The following is a 20,047-nucleotide window of genomic DNA, read 5'->3' as shown; positions in this document are numbered from 1 at the left end:
TCCATTTGAAACTTTACTTCGTTTGGGCCAAAATAAATTTAGGATAGACAAAGTATAGACCACAGTGGTGCTGTTTATAACCTGCTGTTTGTTATAATCAGTGCTGTAATTTACTGCTCTGTTAAGTGGCCTGTGTGATTCATCGGTCAGTTTTGCAGTTTGAATTGTATCTGTAGTCCTGCTTGTTAGTTGAGTGCTTTGCTTTTCATTTACTGGCAGAGGGGCACTCCATGAACCATTATTGACTGAATTTTAGTTTAGGGACTAAGAACCATGTGACAGATGGTTTTAGATATTTGTGCAGAGTAAAGCTGCAGGGGCGAGACTTGAGTCGTGTGAGAGTAATTAAGCGCAGATCAGTGGCTCCCCGGTGGCGTGAGGGGTTCCCCAGGGCGCACACGGCTTCAAAACAAAAGAGTGCTTTGCCCAGTTGCTTTGCTCTTAGTCATTCTATTTTCTTTGTTTGATCTTTAATATTATTGGAAGATGGGAGCCTTATCTAAAATGTGAAAAACATCTATTTAAAGGTTTCTTTACTTGCTGTTTATGCTACAAACCCTTTTAGTACTGGTGAATGCTCACTTTTAGCCCGGTACTTCACATGCAGGAGGACAGAGCATTAAAAAGGGTGATCTCGAAATGGTGTGGATCGAGTGTTTACCTTTATAGTAGCAGTAAAATCCTGTGATTATCGTTTCTGGCTGTTCCCAGTTATAGTTGGAAATGAAGCAGCAGACGCCACAGTTCTGATTAAATGAGGAAACACACGAAGTGCTTCAGGTTAATGAGGAGAAGGAGTGTGGGGACCAGATGTGTGGAGCCGCACTGCTCTTTAGGAGTTCATCCAACACGGGGTAGGGGGGAGCCGAGAGAGGGATGAGGGGAACAAGGAGTGTTTTCAGGTTAAAGGCAAAGCAGTGTGGTAGCAACGACTTTTCCCGTGTCTCTAGGCACCTGTGTGATATTCCTTGGTTCTACGAGTCAGGGTTAGCTCCTACCCTCAGAGAGTTCACGGTCTAGTTGGAGAAAAAGACTCATTAATCAACAGCATATTTCTCCTATGTGGTTAAACACCAGGGAGCTCTAAAATTGGCACATAATTTGGATGCTTCCTGGAGGTGGTCTTTCCGCTATAGCCTGAGGGTGCATAGAAGTTAGCCGGGAGCAGTTGGGGTGGCAGGAGACCAAGGGAGTGGGAATCAGGATCAGGAGGGCATCCCAGACAAGAGAAGGGCACTGGAGCTGTACGTAAACGGAGCAGAGGGAGAGGGCTACCTGGGACCAGGCTCTCAGTGAAGCTGTGATGTGGGTGGTGGGAGATGGAGCCCTGGATAGGGGTCTCGTTTGTAGGTGCTGGAAGCCATGGGATCTGAAGGGAGGGAGATGGTTGAATCTCTTTTCGGACCATTCTGGCAGTTTTCTGGCTTGAGAAGGCAAGACTGCTTAGGGGGAAATTAGGGGTGCTCGCTCCCAGGAAGCCAGCGAGAGATGGTCGGGGGGCGGAGGACTGGCCCAAGGGAGGGTACCGCTGTTCCAGGGGGGCGGTGGTTGCTCCCCTTGAATTCAGTGGGTGACGTGCAGAAGTAGAATCAGATGCCTCCCTCAGGTATACAAAGAAGCAACAGATGGACTAGATGAGTTAAAAATGGCGGAAAGTGCGGAGGTCAGATCTGCGTGGGCAGCAGAACCCATGACAGCCTGTCCCGGGCTCTGGGTTAGGAAGGCCTTCCAGGGGAGGGCTGAGCCTGGGCCGATCACACACATCTGTTCAGCAACAGACGGGGCCAGCCCAGGCATGCCACCTAACTCCTGTGCAACGGGGAGAAAGAGACAAGCCGCCTGCAGGATGAGACAGAGGGCTTTCGCCTGCCAGAGTGGCCTCTGGTGTCCTGAGGAGCCCCATGGGGTGTGGGGGCCCCGGATCACCACCCGGCGTTGTCCCGGAAGGCCCTCCGTCACTCGCTGTCACCAAACTCTTTCCAGGGGAGGTGCCGGGCGCATCTCTTCTGACCGCACCGCTGGAAGGAAAGTCAGTGCAGTCTGGGTCTGAGAACTGTGGGGTCATGTTTTCTGTCTTCTAAGAAGAAAAACCCTTTACAGTAACGGGCAGAAAGTGAGCTGCCTTTGCTGAAACACTGAGGCAGATCTCCCTGTGAGAGGAAGCACAGGCTTTATTAAAACCATCGAGTGCATATCACTGGGAGATGGAAGCAGGTGATAATGCATCTTCACATAGGAGGAGTCATTTCCCCGAAAACTCCGCTATTATGTAAACAAAGCTATCTAGCCTGCCTCTTTTCCTATTTCATCATTTCTGAAAAAAGAAACCTCAGATCTTGGCTGGAAGCTGTCAGTACAGAGTTGCTGCTGGTAATACCCGACTCCTGTTGGGTGCTCCCACCCTCCAGCCAGATGGCGCTGGGCAGGTGGGGTGGTGACGGGCCGAGGCCTGCCGCAGGGCGGGGGCCAGGCTCCCACCGCTGAGCGAGAACCCCAGGTCTGGCCGCCTCACACCGCTTCACAGATGGAGACCAGCCTTCTTTTTCTTTTTGAAAATAATAGTTACTGGGTTAATTGTTTAAGTTGTAAGACCAAAACCTACTCCTTATTTATTTTTTAAAACCTTTTTATTTTGTACTGGAATTTAGTTGATTAACAGTGTTGTGTTTCGGGTGTACAGCAAAGTGACTCAGTTATACGTGTATTATCACCTATTCTTTTAAAAGGAAACGTGAGCAGGCCCAGGCAGGGTAGTCTCATTCTCTGTAATTTACAATTAAATTTAGTGTAGTATTTTTCTTGAAGTTTTAAAAATACATTCAAGTATATATATAAAACATACAATGTTCTGTGAAGGTCTTTCACATATTTTTAGGTTATACTCATTTGTTTCTGATTCGCTGTTTTAAATAACGAGATCATTTTTTAAGTATTCTAGTATAAACCATAGTTTTCCATAAACTAGCAGTGTTTTGCCTCCTTAAAATGAAAACAGGTAGGTAATGCCAATTCCTGTTTATTATGTTGTGGAAGTAATTACATTGAACATGATATTTGGAAAACAATAATGTCTAAGCCAGTTTATGTTTATTTCTAATCTGTAGGGAAATATAACTAATATTTTTAGTCTCTGTGTTAGGAGTTTTAACAGGATTAAATCTGAGCAAAGTGATTATGTTCAAGTAGAGTACTCTTGGGAAGAAGGCAATGGCACCCCACTCTAGTACTCTTGCCTGGAGAATCCCATGGACGGAGGAGCCTGGTGGGCTGCAGTCCTTGGGGTCTCGAAGAGTCGGACATGACTGAGCAACTTCCCTTTCACTTTTCACTTTCATGCATTGGAGAAGGAAATGGCAACCCACTCCAGTGTTCTTGCTTGGAGAATCCCAGAGATGGGGGAGCCTGGTGGGCTGCCGTCTGTGGGGTCGCACAGGGTCGGACACGACTGAAGCGACTTAGCAGCAGAGTACTCAGGGCTTCCCAGGCAGTCAGTGGTTAAGCCCACTGCAGGGGGCGCGAGTTCAGTCCCTGGTCAGGGAACCAAGATCCCACGTGCCCTGCGGTGAGGCCAAAATCACCAATAAGATACAGTACTGATTTTTTTTAAATCACTATAGTACTAATTTTTAAAGGGCACCTCTGAATTTTAGTTTTAAAATTCTTCTGTACAAGGCATGTGATAAAGAAGCACCGGATTGCCCAGGTGCACGCTGACAGCCAAGCCCTGGGTGGTGAAGGGTTGGTGGGAGTGAGGCTGGGCCTCGTGTGCGGGTGCGAGGGCCAGGGCGGGCAGTGCAGCCTCCGCCTCAGCTCAGCTCAGGGCCTCGGACACGGCCTGCGCCCAAAGAGGGGAGGGTGCAGTCCAGCGCCTCTGGCGTCCCCTTGGACGGCCGCGCTTCCTGAGGGCGAGGTGCGGTGCTCACAGGGGACTCCGGTGGGGGCTGACAGGGCAGCTGTGTTGTTCCCGAGGATTTGTGCAGGGAAGCCATGTCAGCCTGTGTCCGTCGGGCTCACTTCTGGGCTGAGCCCACTTGGTCAGCAGCCCCATCAGTTCTTAGAAACCTTGATAAACACAGTGCCTTTGGAGCACATTCTGATGGTCTTAGGCATGGTTTAGTAAAAAGTATCTACTAGATGATCGTGCTTGCAGTTTGTAATAATGAGAAGAAATGCTCCGACCAGTTTCACAGTTTGATTTTTTTTCTAGTTTTATTTTAGAACTGATAGCATTTCTTAAGAAAATATTTTGTGCTAATTTATTTCAGGGCTATTAACAGTTTTATTTTCTTTCTTTGGTATTGCCATTTGCTTCAGTCTATTTTCAACCATGTGACTTGTAATTTTTAATATTTTTCGGGCATGTTTTCTAAATTGTTATTAGATGAGTACAAATATTCTAAATAGTAGAGATTCAAATTATATGTCCTGGTAGAACTAAAATTCACTTTTGACCAAAACATTCAAGAACAAAAACTGAACTTTGTATTTCATGTCTCCCATATGGTGTAAATATTGCAGTGTGCCCTGGGCCAGGGGAGAGCATTACAGGGGAAGCCAAGTGTCACCGATGAGGCATCTTAACTCATACTTGAAAGCCCCGCTAGGATCTACATGTTGGTAAAGACGCTTGTTTGATTTCCTAGGTTTGAGACCAGCGTCTGCAGTCTAGACAGAGGACCTCCTTTTGCCCGTGCGGGCTGGCCTACGTGTGTGGCCGTTGGGACAGGAGCAGAGGGCGACACCTGAGCTCCCTTCTCCATTCCGGGCTGCGTCTGCCGAGGTGAGCGCTGCACCCCCCTCCCCCGCCGCCTCCACTCAGACGGCAGCTCAAGGGAGCACCCCCTCCCTCCCCCCACGCTAGCCTGCTGGGCCTGCAGGTGCCCTGGCGTGAGCCGGCTCCACTGTGCGCCCCCCGTGTCCACAATTGGGGCTCAGAGGACACGTGGCCGTGCAGAGGTCAGCCCGGTGGTGACAGCTTTGGGAGAAGGGTGTGGCCTGAGAGACTAGAGAAGTGGGGACAGTGCAGCCTGTTCCTCATGAACACACACATTTGCAAAATGTTGACTTGGAATTCTTTTCAGCATTTTCTGATGCTGATGAAAACATTTTCAATTCATTATTTCACTTGCTCTTTCTGTACTGCTCAGATTATAAATGCAAATCTGATCTCCCTCAAGTCACAGGCTGAGGCCACCTTCAGGCCCTGCTGCAAGTGGGAAGACTCTAAGGTTACACTCAGGCTTGAAGTAGCGATGGTGTAAGAGGAGCCTTGAGCGGCTCTGGGGACACGCCAAGCCTTGCAGCAGGGAGACCGCTGCTGGGGGTCCTGCTGAGCTGAGGCTGGGCTGGCCTTCCTGCCTGCTGGCTCCCGTGTGGCCATCTGAGCTGCCATCGGGCTTTCTCTTTCACTGAGGCCGGGGTGAGTGACTCTTCCATCTCGGGGATTGTTAACTCAGAAGACAAAGGGAAAAATCCTTCTTTAAAAAACAAAACAGACTTTGTAACTGTATTCCACAAAATAATTAAAGCTTACTTGTTGAGTATTTGCCATGTGTCAGGCATCGCCTTACATGTATCGTTTAATTCTCTTTTGCTTTACTTTATTCTGTAATTTTATCTAATGTTCGTGTTTTATGAAAAGAACTAGAGATTAATTTTAGCGTGTTGTGACCCCACATCATGATGTGTCCAGGGAGGCAGAGTGAGGCAGCAGGGGTGGCAGAGGAGAAGCTGGGTGTGCAGAGGAGCAGCAGCCTCTGTGCCCCGTGACGCGTCCGCACTGAGCTCAGGGGAGCACGCCTCACCCCTTGCAGCGCGTTTCTGAGTCGAGCTTGGTGCGGCCTCTGTACCCACCTGTCGCTTTGGAAGGATCTGCGTGGAGAGGGGTTTTCTGGGCGCTGGAGGCAGTCAAGCCAGGGCGGCATTTCCCTGGGCCGCAGGTCTGATTAGTCAGGGCTGGGTTCTGCAGATGATGTTACGTGTGTGTACTAAACACAAAGTCTGTGTGCCTACAGGAGTGAAGTCGGAATGAGTAGGGAAAAGTAAGAGCCCTGACCACAGGTTCCCGTTCCTTCCACCCTTGTGGCCGTGAGGTCCGACCAGCTCGGGCCAAGACCTCTCTCCTCCGTCCCCCGCCTGCCTCTCCTCCAGGCCACGGCTGGTCTCCCTAGAGCTGTGGGTGTCCACACCAGCGCTCTCACGGTGTTACCCTCGGGCGTTCCATTACGTCTGAAGCTCCCCTCATGAAACGTTTAGCCAGAAGCCTTCCCCGGGCCTGGCACCCAGCCTGTGTCTGTGCTCTCGCCCGTAGGACGTTTGCTCGGTCACTCTGCTGTAACCCTATCCTGCTCGTGGTAGGAAACTCGTCTGATGGCCAGTAGCTGCACTTGGTTCTTGGATAGAGTTTTATTTCAGAGACAAGAAGTCCCCTTTCTTTCTGAGCTGTGGCAGAAGACCTCTGTTAAGGCTGACAAGGGTGGCATCACTCAGCTTCCTCTGTCTCAGCGATCGGAAGAACCAGGCTGAGTGGTGAGCTTGCAGCTGGTCCTTGCCTCTGGCAGCTTTGGAAACACTGTTATCATTAGAAAGTAAGCTCTCTTTTAGATAGGTGAAAATGTGAGAACGTGTTGATGTAACTTTTTTAAAATAAAAAGGCTGTACTAGGCAGACACCAGGGACCTATTGTATAGCAAAGGGGACTGTATTCAATATCGTGTAATAACCTATCGTGGAAAAGGATGAAAAATACTTTGTGTGTATGTGTTTTAAGTATATATATGTTTGTACGTATGTATAACTGAATTACTTTGCTATGTACCTGAAATCTTGTAAATCAAGTATACTTCAATTAAATGAAATTAGAAAGTATTATAGATAAATTGCAAATAGCATAAAGTAAAAAGGCTATCAGTTCTCCGAGTGGCCTCCTCCCCAGGCTCTTCTGTGCTGAGTCACGGGCTGGCCCTCCTTGCAGCCCTTCAGTGGCCTTGCCTGGAGCACTGCCGCCGCTCTCGCAGCTTCCTGAATATGAGGAGCCGTTGCAGGCGGCCAGTCAGCTCGTGGCAGAGCTCAGGTCAAAGCCCAGACCCGTCGGAGTCCAGCCCTGGTCTCAGCCGGGCGCTCTGATGTCTGCACGTCATCGTCATGATACTTCAGTGCCGCTTGGCTTTCGGCCACCTGCCACTTGGTCATTTATAACTTTTCATACGACTTTGTGTGAACGGATCCAAATACTCAGTCCTCTAGGATGCGTTGAATACGAGTTGTAGAGACGTTGGTCAAAATCAGCTGCAGCAGGGCTTCCTTGGTGGCTCTATGGTGGAAACTCCACCTGCCAAAGCAGGAAACACAGGTCCAAGCCCTTATCCCGGCACCGAGGAGCAACCATGCCCACGCGCCTCAGCTCTGGGCCTGGGCGCCCGAGACCCTGCTCCACGCACAGCGAGAGAAGCCGCTGCGGTGAGAAGCCTGTGCCAACTGCAGCGAGAGTAGCCCCTGCTCACTGCAACTGGAGGAAAGCCTTGCAGCAGCGAAGACCAGCACAGCCATAAATAAATAAAATAATTTTTATAAAGGTACAGGATTGGAAATGATGAAATAAAACTGTCATTAAAACAAAAGCAGCAGCAAGAACAGCTTTAACATGGGGTGGTACTGAGGGGGTGGTAGACAGCGACGTGAAAGGCCGCCTGGGGAGGGAAGCTGGGGCTGGGAGCAGCTGCCCTGCTGGTGCTCCTCTGGTTGCCGGGTAAGCTGCTGCTTGCAGATCTCCGGCAGAGCCATTGTTACCCTCCGCTGGGTGTGGCCCCGCCTGCGGAACCCGCACCGAACCTGAGCTCTGCTGCCGGTGGGACGCAGGGAGGCCCGGGCAGGTACTGAACACATATGTGGGCTCAGCGTCAGTTACTGCTCTTTGCAGCGGGAGCTCCAGGTGTCTATTAATAGAGTGAATTGTCCTTGTCTGGCACGTGTGCTGCCTGGGCGGATGAGCCAGGTCCCCAGTAGGAGCGGGGCAGTGTCGAAATTAGTAGTCACGGTGACAGTCTTAACATGTAAACAGTGGTGTTTGTTTCTATGGGAACGTAGTTTTTAAAAGTCTACCGGGATTGTTTAAAAGAATATGGGGTGAATTTAAGTACTTTTGGCTTAGTTTATAGAAATCAGTTGTTTATGCGTGATTGTTTTTTTGTCCAGGTTTATTTCCCTTGGTTTTTGAGCAGCAGATTAAGATTCATGTTACTCCTGTGAGGGTGTGGTAGTGTTTTTTGTTTTTTTTTTGAAGTGTGTATTTTTAGACAGAGGAAAATTTGAGTCATTTCAAAGAAATCTAGATGACAGCCTTGAAAACAATATGTTCAAAACTTTTTAATTTAAAAATAATCTTTGTTTTTCTTTGCGGAAAAATAAAAGGGTAACCAGAGCTTGTAGCTTCTCTCTTACTCAGCCTGCAGTCTTCTGATTCTGAGGCACTTGTATAATTAAAAACTTCACTTTCGAGGAATGCGTGGGGGTGATCTTGACCATGGAGCAAGAGTCAGTGCTGTTCTACTTAATAACAACAAAAATTTATTCCCAAGGCGTGAGAACGTTTTGACACCTTCACGAATTTTAAAAATATGCTCTGAAGAGGGTTCTGAGCTACTCTCTCTATTCTCTTCATTTTCAGTCAGTCGGTCTAGGGTTTCCCCCTTTGCTTTTGTAGATTTACCATTTTAGGGAACTCAGTCTGACAACGAACTACACCCTGGACTTGGAGCCATGAGAAAACTTGTCTCCTTTGCTTAAAAGGAAAAAACCAATCCTGCTTTCACTTCTCACTGGCCTGTTTGATCAAAGTGCTGGTGGCAGCGCTTTAGTCCGTTGCTACAGGGCTCCTCTGTGTGTCCCAGCCTTTAACAGCCTGTGTTGCTTTTCCCACTCTCTGCAGTATGCTTTGAGACCGTGAACATGGACTTTTCTCGGCTCCACATGTACACTCCTCCCCAGTGTGTGCCTGAGAACACCGGCTACACGTATGCACTCAGGTGAGCTGCACGCGTGCGCGGTCTCGAATGCCGTGGGCTGCTGTGGCTCTTACACACTTGTGCACTCAGGTGAGCTGCACGCGCGCGCGGTCTCGAATGGCGTGGGCTGCTGTGGCTCTTACACACTTGTGCACTCAGGTGAGCTGCACGCGCGCGCGGTCTCGAATGGCGTGGGCTGCTGTGGCTCTTACACACTTGTGCACTCAGGTGAGCTGCACGCGCGCGCGGTCTCGAATGCCGTGGGCTGCTGTGGCTCTTACACACTTGGACCCAGCTGCTTTGTATTGAAAGTGAAAATGTCTGTGAACTTTATGTTATGCTCTGGTTTTACAACACTGCTAAACTGACATGGAAACTATGAGGGTTTTTTTGAAAACCAAACGTTTCTGATGACTCAGTGATTCGTCACTGCAAATGACTGTTTTAGCCTCCACCCAGGTGGCTGTGGTCTCAAGAGCACAGCTGTGTGGTTATGTTGGGGTTTGTGATTTATGTTGATGGCTGAGCAGTTTAAAGTTAACAGAAGTAACCTGGAAAGTGATTTGCCTTTGAGAGGAGGCACCCTGAGCAGAGTCTTGGTGAAGCCTCGGTTTCTGGAGCACGGCTTCTGGCAGATGCAGTGCTGAGTCTCCTGGTTTTATTTGTATTGTGATTTCGTGCTGCGACTGGAAGTCTGAGTCTTAAGAGGTGTTGACTTGCTCTTTGCTTTTCTAGTTTACCAGGTAGAAAGGACGGTTGAGATGAAACTTAAATATGGTAAAGTTATGGGCCAGTGACAAAGGGCAGATGTTCCTAGGTTGGTGAGGATTTGATTAGCAGACAGAAAACCCTTTGTATCCCGGCAAGGTGCTCAGAGCACACAAGGAGGATGCTGTCAGTTTCACCATGGCTTGTCTTCTAAGAATTAAAAATGTGATCGAAACTTAAAATTGGAAGATACTTTAAGAAGCATACTTCGTAGCAGCATTAGTCAAGCCTGGTAGTTAATGACTTGAGTTTCTAGTCACAAGTTTAGATCGTGTCATGCTTTTCCATAGTAACGCACTGTTTTTATGGAAAGTCCATAGTATTTTAGAACGAAATGAGTGGGCCAACTCAAGTAAAGCTCTTCCTTATTCTGTATTTGTGGAGCATAAAAATAATTCTTGGTAATTTATTTTTAATTTTTATAACTCATGTAATTTTGTTTTTATACTCTTTTATCTGTTTTCATGGTCCGTTTTTAAGCATCCCTTTCCCTGGAGCTCCCCCGCGGGAGAGCAGCACTCTGTTTCAGTCAGGGCACTGTAGCAGGGCCGTGGGCTGGGTGAGGACTGGAGTGGGAAAGGCAGGCGAGCTGAGGTGTGTTGGGAGGTGGGGCTCTTGGTGGGGCGGCATCAGCAAAGGCTTTCCACCCGGAGGGGCGGGGCCAGGCTTGTGCGGGTCTCGAGGATGGGGACGGTGCTCTGCAGAGCCTGGCAGAGACTTCATGGGGGCAGGGCTCGGGCAGTGCTGGGCAGGGGGTGAGGTTTGGGAGGGACACTGGAGGCCTTGTGGTTGACGGGAGGAAGGGGACGAGGGAGGGGCAAGGGTGACTTCGCAGCCTGGAACGGCACAGGAGGAGCGCCTGAGAGAGGACCCGTTCATGGGAGGGTGTGTGAGACTCAGGCTCAAGAGCTCTATGGGCGGCAGGCACCATCTGGCCCTCAGCCAGCCCAGATGGAAACCCCAGTGCCCTGGGGGTCAAGGCCCGCATCTCGGAAGAGGAAGTTGGTGGAGGGGTGTAGGTCCACATCTACATGGTGAATTCTGACTTGAAATAATCACAGTTTTCATTTAAGAAAATTATGTAAAGTAATTTTGGAAGAAAAGTAATAACTATATTTTGTATTAAGATTACGTTGAGCTTAGCATCCTCTCTATTCAGTGTGGGTTAGTGTAGCCTCCACTCCAGCCTCTAAAGTTAAGAACCTTTTCCTTAAGTTATAGGTGATGCCTCAGATAGATACAGCAACTTGAAGCTATTTGTACTGATTTTCTGTTGGTTTAACTTTTTTCAGTATCAGACCTAAAGCTCACCAGTGGGCTTCCCTGGTGGCTCAAATGGTAAAAAATTTGCCTGCATTGCTTGAGTCCTGGGTTCGATCCCTGGTTTGGGAAGATCCCCTGGAGAAGGAAATGGCAACCTACTCCATCCAGTATTCTTGCCTGGGAAATCCCATGGACAGAGGAACCTGGTGGGCATCAGTCCATGGGGTCGCAAAGAGTTGGACACGACTGAGCAACTAAGCACAGTGTCAGATCTAAGTTTACGCTGAGCTTGATTCTGAAAATTTTTTTGTGATTGTATTTCTTTATTCCTGGCTGTGCTGGGTCTCTGGCTGCACGGGCTTTTCTCTAGCTGTGGAGGGTGGGGCTGCTCTGTAGTCGTGATGTGCAAGTTTCTCACTGTGCTGGCTTCTCTTGTGAAACACGGGCTCTAAGGCATACGGCTTTAGGAGTTGCAGCTGGCTGTGACTCCCAGGCTCTAGAGCACAGGCTCAGTAGTTTGGTGCAGGGGCTTAGTTGCTCCGTGGCACATGGGATCTTTCGGATCAGGGATCCAAACGTGTTTCCTGCATTGGCAGGCAAATTCTTTACCACTGAGCCACCAGGGGCGCCTCTGGAAATATTTTTATAATATAAAGTAAATTGCAGAAATGTAAAGTCCATTTACTTTACTCAGATGCTCCCGGATGTCCACACCCTTGGTCCTGGGGTCTGCTGTCTTGACTGGGCCTGTTCTGCTGCCTTCTGGACATGCCCCCAGGTGTCCCCAGAGTCTCCACCTCCTGCAGATTAACCACTGGGCCTGCCCAGGGCCTCCGGGGAGCAGGTCCCCCTCTAGCTTCCAGGAGGCCTTTGTTTGCACTCGGGCCCAAGTTTATGCAGCCCCACCCTGTGCCTTGTGCTGCGATTGACTTTTCCCCGGCTTTGCTCCCGGTGGCAGCTGTGGCCTCTCCCTCACCTTCCTCCTTCCTGCCGGGGTGTGAGCTCACCTCCTGGAGGTGTGGAGTCCTCACTGTCCTGCCCAGTGGCTGGACTGTCTGTAGGGCCCCCGCCGCCACGGGGCACTGAGCAGGTTCTCCACTCCTGTTTCCGGATCTGGGAAGCTTGCTGACAGCGCAGAAAGACCTGTGCTTTGGTTTAAGGTAATTACATGGAAGTGGGTTTTCTTTGTACCGTTCGTCTCTGGACCTAACGGTGAGTTAGAAGCAAAGTGGCGCTGGTGGCTCCTTACTGGCTTTTCCTCTCCTCCTGTTTGATTATTCAGCAGCTTCCTGGGCTCCCTGTCTCAATATCTGCATTATCAGGCAGGGTCTGCTGTTAACAGTAAAGGTTGTAGTCTTCTGACAGGGTTGACTTCGTGGCCATGGTGAGGTGCAATGACCAGCGCCTCTCTCGCACTTCGCGAACCGGCCCTAGACCTGAACCCCAGGCAGGGGCTGCGGTCAGAGCCCGTGGAGGGCGTGTCAGCCGTGGGCCGAGTTGGTCCCAGCTTGCTTTTGCTTTGTAGGAAAAGCTTCACGTCCTAATGGCTGTTTTTAAAAATTCACACCAGCTTGCACGTTCTGCTAGTTTGTTTTCAAAGTGGGGCTGTAATCGGTGTTTATCTCTGACGAGGTCTTTTGCTTCTAGTTCAAGTTATTCTTCTGATGCTCTGGATTTCGAGACTGAACACAAGTTGGATCCTGTATTTGATTCTCCGAGAATGTCCCGCCGCAGCCTGCGCCTGGTCACCACAGCCCGCGCGGCGGGGGACGGCCCCGCTGGGGACGGCGCGGCCAGGTGAGTGAGATGGGGACCGGCGCTCCGCGCTCTGGCCTGCAGACCCTCGCTGCTGGCGGTTTACCACTGCGCGTGCACACAGGTGCTCACGTGGCTGCAGCTCTGCTGGGGACCAGGCTGACACCAGGGCTGGGCTGTGCGGGTTGTCTGGCGTTGGTCTAGACGGCGAGGACACCCCTGCTTGCGGGCAGTGTTCCCCCTCGTCCGCGTGCGGGCTCGCAGTGGGGAGGGAGGCCTGCCGCCCGTCACGCGGCCCTGCGGCACCTGTGTCGCCAGTGCTTTCAGCCTGTCTGTAAACTGTGTGGACCGACAGGCACACGCCTGAGTTTGGATCTTTACCTTGTTGACTTGATTTCGGATCGCTCCAGACGCTTGTCGCTTACTTGTGCACAAGGAGTGTGCGATCCCTGTGCCGTTTAGAGATGAAGGAAAGCAGCAGCTCTGCTGTGGCGTTGTTCGTGTTAGAGCGAGGGGTGGGACTGCTGACTGAGAGAGGACGGGCCTCTGGGCTGACAGCAGGGCTGGGCATGGGCGTCTGTGGCACTGCCTCCCCATCCACAGGACACACTCGCACACTCTGCCCCCTGCGGCCACGCGGGGCTCACACTGGTGTGCCTGTGGGCACCCTGGTTCTGACAATCTGCTGCTCTGTGCCCGGGACTCCAGGACCAGGTTTCCTGGGGTGTGTGTTCGGGGGGCCTTCCTGTCTCTGCTCCGTCCCTGGAGTGCAGGGGAAGGAGCTTGTCTTCATGGGCTTCCTGTCCATCGTCGCAGCGAGTCCAGTGCAGAAAGGATGTGGTGACAGCCTCTCCTCGGTGCGCTGGACGCGACTCCATCTTTACTGTGACTGAGAAACTGCAGGATGTGCCTGTGGTGCCGTGACTTGTTTTTTAAGTTTGAACCCCTTTTGGGTCACGAAGTAAAAGTCGCCCAGTGGTGTCCGACTCTTTGAGAGCCCATGGACTATAGAGTTCATGGAATGCTCCAGGCCAGAACACTGGAATGGGTAGCCTTCCCTTCTCCAGGGGATCTTCCCAACCCTGGGATCGAACCCAGGTCTCCCACATTACATACAGACGGATTCTTTACCAGCAAAACCACAAGGGAAGCCCAAGAATACTGGAGTGGGTAGCCTTTCCCTCCTCCAGGGGATCTTCCAGATCCAAGAATCAAACTGGGGTCTCCTGCATTGCAGGAAGATTCTTTACCAACTGAGCTATCAGGGGTCATGGGCTCCTAAGTAATCTGAAAACTACCTGTGCTTACAATTTGCAAAGGAGTTATCGGAGCCCAGCTTAGTTCCTATTTTAGATTAATAGGTGTCTTACTATATAGGAGGAAGGATGTAAGAGAATGTTACTTTAACAACACTTCATTGTCAGGCAAAGATTTTGTGTTGGTAAAACGCAATCATTTGTATTTGCCAGACAGAGTTTGTAGACTTGTTCCTCACTGTTTCTTTCTTAGACTAACCAAACAGCGCAGCAGCGCACACAGGTCGGCATTTAGCATCCACCACAGCTCAAGGAAGGTCCTGTCCTCGGCTGTCAGCCATGGCGGCTCGGGCACCGTGCAGGCCTCGGCCTGTCTGCGGCCTCCTGTGCTGGATGAGTCTCTGATCCGTGAGCAGACCAAAGTGGACCACTTCTGGGGTGAGTTGTCTCTGGTGATGTCTCCAGTTGTCCTGAGAAGAAGGGGTGTTGTGGCCAGTTTGTCGCTTTGCCCCTTCCTGGTGGGGGCAGCCCAGGGAACGTTTGAGGCCTTCCTCTGAATCAGATTGGAAATGCCAGGAAACCAGCTCCCTTGGCCAAGCGCGTGTCCTGCTGCAGAAGGTGGCATGGAGGGCTCGGGCCAGGCTCATGACCATCTGATGCGGGACTTCTGTGCGGTGTTGACGCGCGGTCACTGGTAAACTCAGCAGCGTGGTTTCAGGTTCTGGGCCGCAGTTTCTGACTCCTCGGAAAGCACGTGGTGAAGACAGACCGACTCCAGAGACGATGTAGCTGTGACCTGATCCCCTGAGTGGTAGCAGCGCGCCCCGTCCTCACTGCAGAGGATGCGACGGCCGCAGGGCCCGTGGCTTTGGGGGGCCGAGAGCTGCAGTGTCTCCTTGACGTTCAGGCTGCCCCTTTGAGGAGATGTGGAGATCAGATCGGCTCTAAAAATAGCCTGTGCTGGTCTGGGGAGGCCTCACGCGCATGTTGGTTTTGTTTTGCTCACCAGCGGAGTAGCACTTGGGCAGCAGAGAGGCGAGTGCCTGCTCCTCCACTCACAGGGGTGTGTGAGCATGTGAGACAGGGGCGTGTGAGCATGTGAGACGGGGGTGGGGGGGCTGTGAGCATGTGGGGGGGCGGGCGTGACCGTGAGACGGGGGCGTGTGACTGTGAGACGTCAGTGTGTGAACATGTGAGATGGGGGTGTGAGCATGTGAGATGGGGATGTGTGACTGTGAGATGGGGGGTGTGTGTGAGCATGTGAGACGGGGGATGTGAGCATGTGAGACGGGGGGGCATGACTGTGAGACAGGGGGTGTGACTGTGAGACGGGGGGGGCATGACTGTGAGACGGGGGTGTGAGCATGTGAGACGGGGGGGTGTAACTGTGAGACGAGGGTGTGTGACTGTGAGACAGGGGTGTGTGTGAGCATGAGACGGGGATACGTGACTGTGAGATGGGGGGGGTGTGACTGAGACGGGGGGTGTGACTGTGAGACGGGTGTGTGTGAGCATGTGAGACGGGGGTTGTGACTGTGAGACGAGGGGTGTGAGCATGTGAGATGGGGGGGGCGTGACTGTGAGACGGGGGGTGTGACTGTGAGACGGGGGTTGTGACTGTGAGACGGGGGCGTGTGAGCGTGTGAGACGGGGTTTGTGACTGAGACGGGGATGTGAGCATGTGAGACGGGGGAGTGTAACTGTGAGACGGGGGTGTGTGTGAGCATGAGACGGTGATATGTGACTGTGAGATGGGGGCTGTAAGCATGTGAGACGAGGGGGTGTGACTGAGACGGGGGTGTGTGACTGAGACGGGGCGTGTGACTGTGAGATGGGGGGTGTGACTGTGAGACGGGGGTGTGAGCATGTGAGACGGGGTAGTGTGACTGTGAGATGGGGGGTGTAAGCATGTGAGACAGGTGTGACTGTGAGACGGGGGTGTGTGAGCATGTGAGACGGGGGTGTGAGCATGTGAGATGAGGATGTGTGACTGAGATGGGTGTGTGTGTGAGCATGTGAGACGAGGGGGTGTGACTGTGAGACGGGGGTGTGTGACTGTGAGACGGGGGTTGTGACTGTGAGACGGGGGCGTGTGAGCGTGTGAGACGGGGTTTGTGACTGAGACGGGGATGTGAGCATGTGAGACGGGGGAGTGTAACTGTGAGACGGGGGTGTGTGTGAGCATGAGACGGGGATATGTGACTGTGAGATGGGGGCTGTAAGCATGTGAGACGGGGTAGTGTAACTGTGAGACGAGGGGGTGTGACTGTGAGATGGGGGTGTGTGACTGTGAGACGGGGGGTGTGACTGTGAGATGGGGTTTGTGACTGTGAGACGGGGGTGTGAGCATGTGAGATGGGGTAGTGTAACTGAGACGGGGGTGTGTGACTGTGAGATGGGGGGTGTAAGCATGTGAGACGGGTGTGACTGTGAGACGGGGGTGTGTGAGCATGTGAGACGGGGGTGTGAGCATGTGAGATGAGGATGTGTGACTGAGATGGGTGTGTGTGTGAGCATGTGAGACAGGGGGGCGTGACTGTGAGACGGGGGTGTGTGTGAGCATGAGACAGGGATATGTGACTGTGAGACGGGGGGTGTGAGCATGTGAGACGAGGGGATGTGACTGTGAGACGGGGATATGTGACTGTGAGACAGGAATATGTGATTATGAGACGGGGGGTGTGACTGTGAGACGGTGTGTGAGCATGTGAGACGGGTATGTGTCTGAGACGGGGGTGTGTGACTGTGAGATGGGTGTTTTGAGCATGTGAGATGAGGGGTGTGTGACTGTGTGAGATGGGGTGTGTGTGAGTGTAACATGGAGAGTGTGTGAGCATATGAGATGGGTGTGTGATTGTGTGTGAGAGGAGGGAGGGGTGTGTTCGCATGTGTGTGAGATGGGAGGGTGGTATGTGTGAGTGTGTGAGAGATGGGGGTGTGTGTGAAATGCGTGTGAGGGCGTGTGTCAGTGTGTGTGAGATGGGGGGGTGTGAGTGTGTGTAAGATGAGGGAGGGGTGTGTAAGCGTGTGAGACAGAGTGTGTGTAGGCATTTTCCCCAGAGGTGCACTTTCTCCTGGAATGGAGAGCAGACGTCTGCAGGCACCTGAGGAAGCTGCGTTAAGTGCAGGCTTGTAGGAAGTCAGTCTTGACCAGGCCGTGAGGCTCATTTATGAACCATTGTAACCTTTACTTTTGCTTGTGTGCATCTTGTCCTGTTTTGATCATTTTAGCTCAACAGCAAAAAAATGTGTTTTTTAGGTCTTGATGATGACGGAGATCTTAAAGGTAATTATTTTCCTCTTTTTCTTCCCCACATTTCTCAGGGTGGAGGTTTTAGTTAGGTGTCTTCTGTAACAAGCAGGTTCCATCTCTTTTGCAAACTCCAGGTGGGAATAAAGCCGCCATTCAGGGAAACGGCGAGGTGGCCGCAGAGGCGGCCGGGAGCAACGGCTACATGTGCAGCGAGTGCAGCCTCCTCGCGGAGCGCAAGGGCGCGCTCACCGCCTGCTCTGCAGCCCATGGCCCGGTCTCTAGGATCTACTCCAGGGACAGGCATCAGAAACGTAAGTCTTGCTCTTTTAAAAGTGAGGGGAAGAGTTCACGTCCAAATACTGGCTATTTCATTTTCTTCTTACTAGCCTTGTCTTAAGGCCTCATGGTCTGCACTGTTTTACCATGGACTGGAGCTCAAAGTTATCCTTTAAGAGGTGCACCAGTGAGCTCTGTTCCTCCTCCTCCTCTCCCAGCCTGCGTTTGATGTGGTGGGTCTCGTACCTAGGAGTGTTTGAGAGTCGGTCCGTTTGAACTTCAGCGTAAGCAGGAGAAACCCTGTTCCGAGTGGACCTACAGGGCTGTGCGATCCGTGCAGACGCACTCTTCCTTCCTAAGGGCCACAGGCTCCAGGTGCCTCAGGAGGCGGCGGGCCGCAGGCCGTCTCTGGTCTCTGTGGGTCACCGTCCTGACCACGGGGACAGCCCACTAGAGCACGGGAGTGCTAGGTGGCACATGGCACACCAGCCTTTTTGGGAGGGCAGCAGGTACAGCAGAGGGTCTTAGGGGCCACTGCTGACTGGCAAAGGGAGGCCCTTGGGCCCCCATGTGCCTGCTTTATCGATTCTGATCAGTACCTGGCCAGAGAGAGTCGGCGTCTTCCAGGTCCCCACGGAGAACACAGCTACAGAGGCTCCTCTGGGAGCCGCCTGGTCGAGGGGCCCCTCCAGCAGCTTCACAGCCACTGTGATCGCTCTTCGCCTTCAGGTGTGGGAGGCTGGGAGCCCTTGACTTGAAACATGCGTTGCCGTGTTCCCAACCCCTTGGTCCAGTGTCTATGTGATCTGAGCGCTGGTCTGCTTGGCAGGGCTGGGGGACACGCCGTGCAGGCGGACAGGGTTGGGAGGGGACAGTGCTGGGGGGCCGGCGGCGCCCCTGTGCTGGTCTCGCCATGAAGGAGAAAGGCCCCAGGCTGACTCTCAGTTCCATTTCCGCACCTTATCCTGTGGCTGGGCGCTCTGTTTTGCCATTTGCTGTGTTCCTGCCCTCGTCACGGCTGCCAAACAGTGGGGACGCTGTGAGGGGAAGGGCAGGGAATTGGTCCCGGGGTCATGTGTGGGTGCCTCAGAGACCCGCGTCCCGCGCTCTCACACTGCCCAGGGCTCTGCACCGTGACCTCCCCAGCCCTCAGAGCAGCCCCCCGGGACGGCTGTGCCCCTTGTCGTGGTCGATGTTAGCACCATCACCCCCGTCGTACAGACCAGGAAACAGGTTCACCCAGCTTCAGACACCTGCCGGCGAGTGACAGAGCCTGGGCCTGGCCCCCGAGCCACTGGTCCTTTGGGAGTCCCTTGGGGCTGGGGCCCGGGCCTCACACTTGATGTGCTGCATGTCAGGCATTGAGGCTGCATTTGAAGGTCGCCGTTGCTGTGTGGAGTGCACCGCCCTCCTTAGGGTGAAAGTCACCCCACACGCTGCCCTTGGCATCGCCTGTCTGTGGTCGTGTCTGACGCTCGCCCTTGGCTGCGTCTCTGTCGCTGGCAGCCAGCCACTTGTCCTGACAGCTGGGGATGGTGGCCTGAGCCCCCTGCGCCACAGGTGGGGTCTTCAGAGGGAGCTTCTGGATACTCACCCCACTTCCTGCTTAAGTTGGTCTTGAGTATTTTGGGGAGAAAACCAGTTACGGATACTTGGGGCTTCTGTTCTTACTGTGCTCCTTGTTTTAGATCATACAGTGCTCTGTAGAGCCAGTGCCAACTTACTACCTTTGAAAAAAATTTGTTCCTAATTATTTGAGTGAAACAAGTATCAAAGAACTTTTGAAAACTTGAGAGGTGTGCAAGGAAGAAAACTAGCATAACTTGTAACTTGTACCCGGAGGCCCTTCCCTCTGTTGTGTGCTTTAGGTCACACTGTGTGGAATCTGTTATATGAGCATATTTACTCAAAATATGCGTAATAATCATAAGTTAACCCCACCCCAAGAGTTTCTTTTTTTTTCTTACATTCTTATTGGGAAATCTTAAAGTAGCGAAGATAAGTTCAGTCCTCTCCCTGTTCCTCCTCGGTCCCTGCCTGGTATCCCTTCTGGAGGGACCTTCACCCTCACCCTGAATCTCCTGCTGTTTTAAGGAGGTGAAAGTCACATAGATCAGATCAGATCAGTCACTCAGTCGTGTCCGACTCTTTGTGACCCCATGAATGCAGCATGCCAGGCCTCCCTGTCCATCACCAGCTCCCGGAGTTCACTCAGACTCACGTCCAATTGAGTCAGTGATGGCATCCAGCCATCTCATCCTCTGTCGTCCCCTTCTCCTCTTGCCCCCAATCCCTCCAGCATCAGAGTCTTTTCCAATGTGTCAACTCTTCGCATGAGGTGGCCAAAGTACTGGAGTTTCAGCTTTAGCATCATTCCTTCCAAAGAAATCCCAGGGCTGATCTCCTTCAGAATGGACTAGTTGGATCTCCTTGCAGTCCAAGGGACTCTCAAGAGCCTTCTTCAACACCACAGT

General features: G+C 52.1%; 1 protein-coding gene across 19 annotated transcripts in view; it reads left to right on the top strand.

Annotated features, from left to right (window-relative positions):
* Positions 1-20,047, top strand: part of SUN1 (Sad1 and UNC84 domain containing 1) — a 46,880-nt gene that overhangs the window by 4,667 nt on the left and 22,166 nt on the right. For 5 of the 19 annotated variants that reach the window (XM_059881651.1, XM_059881650.1, XM_059881649.1 and 2 more), the window contains exons 1-6: positions 7,906-7,930; positions 8,927-9,023; positions 12,681-12,830; positions 14,298-14,482; positions 17,304-17,330; positions 17,432-17,608. In XM_059881651.1, coding sequence (XP_059737634.1) covers positions 8,947-9,023; positions 12,681-12,830; positions 14,298-14,482; positions 17,304-17,330; positions 17,432-17,608 — 616 coding nt within the window. In that variant the 5' untranslated portion in view covers positions 7,906-7,930; positions 8,927-8,946. The other 14 variants (XM_059881642.1, XM_059881645.1, XM_059881644.1 and 11 more) reach the window with 10 other exon arrangements.

This window comes from Bos taurus, chromosome 25, assembly GCF_002263795.3.
Source record: "Bos taurus isolate L1 Dominette 01449 registration number 42190680 breed Hereford chromosome 25, ARS-UCD2.0, whole genome shotgun sequence".
Classification (NCBI taxonomy): Eukaryota; Metazoa; Chordata; class Mammalia; order Artiodactyla; family Bovidae; genus Bos; species Bos taurus.
Note: the sequence above shows the minus strand (reverse complement) of the source record. Positions and strands in the feature narration are given on the sequence as shown.